Source organism: Urtica dioica, chromosome 4 (genome assembly GCF_054948205.1).
Source record: "Urtica dioica subsp. dioica isolate 48M chromosome 4, U.dioica_male_clone48M_v1_H2, whole genome shotgun sequence".
NCBI classification, from domain to species: domain Eukaryota; kingdom Viridiplantae; phylum Streptophyta; class Magnoliopsida; order Rosales; family Urticaceae; genus Urtica; species Urtica dioica.
In genome coordinates, this window is record NC_142759.1 from 7,300,646 (window position 1) to 7,303,460 (window position 2,815).

General features: G+C 40.0%; 1 protein-coding gene across 1 annotated transcript; it reads right to left on the reverse strand.

Moving 5' to 3' along the window:
• Positions 1-445: 445 nt before the first annotated feature.
• LOC149399902 (uncharacterized) lies at positions 446-2,450 on the reverse strand. The gene is made up of 4 exons (XM_089612970.1): positions 2,334-2,450; positions 1,616-2,241; positions 1,188-1,537; positions 446-1,121 (listed from the first exon to the last, which is right to left on the reverse strand). Exons 1-4 carry the CDS (start codon positions 2,389-2,391, stop codon positions 683-685), a joined length of 1,473 nt encoding a protein of 490 aa, XP_089469096.1. The 5' UTR covers positions 2,392-2,450; the 3' UTR covers positions 446-682.
• Positions 2,451-2,815: the final 365 nt, after the last annotated feature.

Sequence of the window (2,815 nt, forward strand, 5' to 3'; positions counted from 1 at the left end):
AGTTGGAGTGCTAAAACCACACAAAAAAAGTGGGAAATCAACACCAAATTTAGTATTAAGGTTGAGATGCCCTTGGCATCTCTTATGTTATACTTCGATTCTTCTTCTTCTTTCTTCTGTGTGCCTCTCTTCTCCCTATGTTATCCTAGGTTTTTTTACAACGGTATGAAATCATTGTAGAAAGTCTAAAATTTTACAACTATTTTTGTTCCGTTGTAAAAAATCCAAGATTCTACAACAGTCTTTGTATCGTAGTAGAATCCGGACTTTCTACAGCGGTTTTCGTAGCGTTGTAAATCACTGTAGAATTTTTCAACAACGTTTTTTCCGTTGTAATATCCAATTTTTGTAATAGTGTCGTTTCTTTGTTCCTATATATATTTTTTTGGTGTATTAATATCGAGTCCAGATATTGGGACGCCCCTTTGATTTGACAAATCGGAAAATTATCATACTTCATAAAACATAATATCAAGGAATGAAAAGTAAACCAAATCATACAACAGACCACTCATAAAAAAAGCGTTAAAAAAACATTCAAATGTGCATAAAATAAAACATTATAAAAGAGAAACTCTAATTCATCGTATTCCAGCTTGGAACAGGCTTAAAAAGCTCTCGTGCCTTTTTCTTCCTCTTCCTCTTTGTGTTCTTCATCTGTGCAATCCATATCGATGCGTTATTAGGGAGAAGATTGGCTATGAAATTCACGCATGAGTGGCGTGGCATGCAAAAGATGGCCCTTAACGCCACGCTGCAGATTTTGAGAAGACAGAAACGTTGCGATCAAACTCGTGCCATGCTCTTTGTCCAAATCCACCATCTTCAACAGCTTTTCCACTTCATCCAGAAGCGCCTGTATTATCTTCTCGGGATCATCAATGTCCTTAACCTCCTCAAGCGACCTTTTTGCTTCTTTCAGTTTCTCCGTCGCAGCTGAAAATTCGCGGTTCTTGGCCAACTTTCTAGCCTCTTCTACGAAATCTACAGTCTGCGCACGCTTATCCTCAATGATCACCTTTGGAATGTCTTCGTCTGTGGCTGTCTTAGAGCGTTCCACCGAAATCGTCACTGGAGGGCCATCAAACAATGGTTCATCGTCCGAATCCTCCGGCTCGGAACTGTAATACATAGTAATATTACATATATATTACCCAAAAAAAAGAAAAAAAAATCAAGTAACTTACTAATATGTGATTTTCGCTTCGAGCACCTTAGGGTTGCTGTCATCATTAATAGCAGACAGACGAATGTACACTAAGATCTTGCGGACCTCTTCACTGTAGAGATTTCCAAACGAGATTTCAATGGACTTTTCAGCATCGTTAACTTCCTTGACGTCATAATATTTTCCAGCCGATACACGCTCGATCTTTGATTGGTCAGTTCCGAAAGGTTTGATGATCAGTTTAAGATCCTGAACAACCACTGACAGAAGACCTGCCAAACACACGGCGAATGCGCTGCTCAAGTGCTTCTCTTCTCGAACATCAGTGTATGTTCCTCCTTTGCTTTTGGCAGCTATCTCCTCAAGCCCCTAAATACATTGTGTATCTTTTTTTTTCAGTTCAATTTTAATTAACTGAAAAAAGAAAAGAAAAAAAAGAGTATATACCTTAGGGGTGGACTCTTTGCCGAAGGCGAAAGTGTGAACTGGAAACTGGTCGATATGATCAACGAGCACAGGATCGCGGAATCCATGGGTTCGCTCGCCGTCAGTCATAAGCAGGATTGCAGCGGTACGATTATCCGAGAACCGGCGACCACCGAGAGCTTTTAAACCTTCTTCAAGCCCCCCGGCGGTGTCCGTTTGTCCGATCGCCTTCATCTCTAAGATTTTTTCGATAATCTCCGCTCGTGACGTTTCGTTCAGAAGGCGCAGAGGGAACAATTTGTGTGTTGTGCTATTGAAAGTGATGACAGACAGACGGTCTTCGGGGCCGAGTTTCTCTATCACGAATTGCATGGCCTTCTTCAGTGTCTCTAACTTGCTCTCGCCGCTGGTACTAATCTGCCTATGCCTATGCACATGCCCATGCCCATGCGATCTGTTCATTTCCATGCTCTCGCTCACATCTAAAACGGCGACAAGATCCAGAGGGACTCGAGCTTCAGCGTTTTCCGAGGCAGTGATCTCCAACAACACCTTCAGTTGGGATTCTTTGAGGGACGCTTTTCTTCTGGAGTAGCGAACTAGCTGCGTGTCTCCTTCGGCGAATTCATCGTGCTCTGAGCCTGAATCTGATATTGTGATCATTTTCAAAAATTCAAATTATTAGGTTTAGTGATATTGAATTATAACGCACAGATGAATTACAAGATTATTAAGATACCTGAAGACCCATCATCATCACCGTTCTTCGGATCCTCATCGTCGTTGTACACAGCCATTCTTCCAAAACAAATACTTTTATCAAATTTAATTCCCTCTTCTTTCCTATTTACTCCTCGAGATTAGCACAAACATATATATATATATCCTACCGAGTCATATTGACATTTTATTATATTGCAAGTGTACGTCTAACTTTTGGATATATCTTAGACTTTTTTTTTTTTTTTTTTTGTACGGTGACCAGCTAATACATAATTCTGGCTGGCCACAGATTTGAAAGGTCAGAATAACATTAGAGTTAAAGCCATGTCATGGTTTTTGACAGGATAACCTGGAACGTGCGACTTTTATTAATATTACTTACGTCGTATAGAGCGTTGAAAACTTCACTTAATCTGTCTAGAACTATCTCAATTACAATTAATTGTTTTTGTTTTTATTGTGTTTGCTAAACTCCACGATGATAACTGTTGAGCTCCT

What these genes read in the sequence shown, in the direction of transcription:
- LOC149399902 (XM_089612970.1), bottom strand. Translation starts at nt 2,391, where the DNA reads ATGGCTGTGTACAACGACGATGAGGATCCGAAGAACGGTGATGATGAT. An exon ending in TGATGATGATGGGTCTTCAG is followed by an intron (nt 2,242 to 2,333) that starts GTATCTTAATAA and finishes TCACAATATCAG; the next exon opens with ATTCAGGCTCAGAGCACGAT. An exon ending in GCAAAGAGTCCACCCCTAAG is followed by an intron (nt 1,538 to 1,615) that starts GTATATACTCTT and finishes CAATGTATTTAG; the next exon opens with GGGCTTGAGGAGATAGCTGC.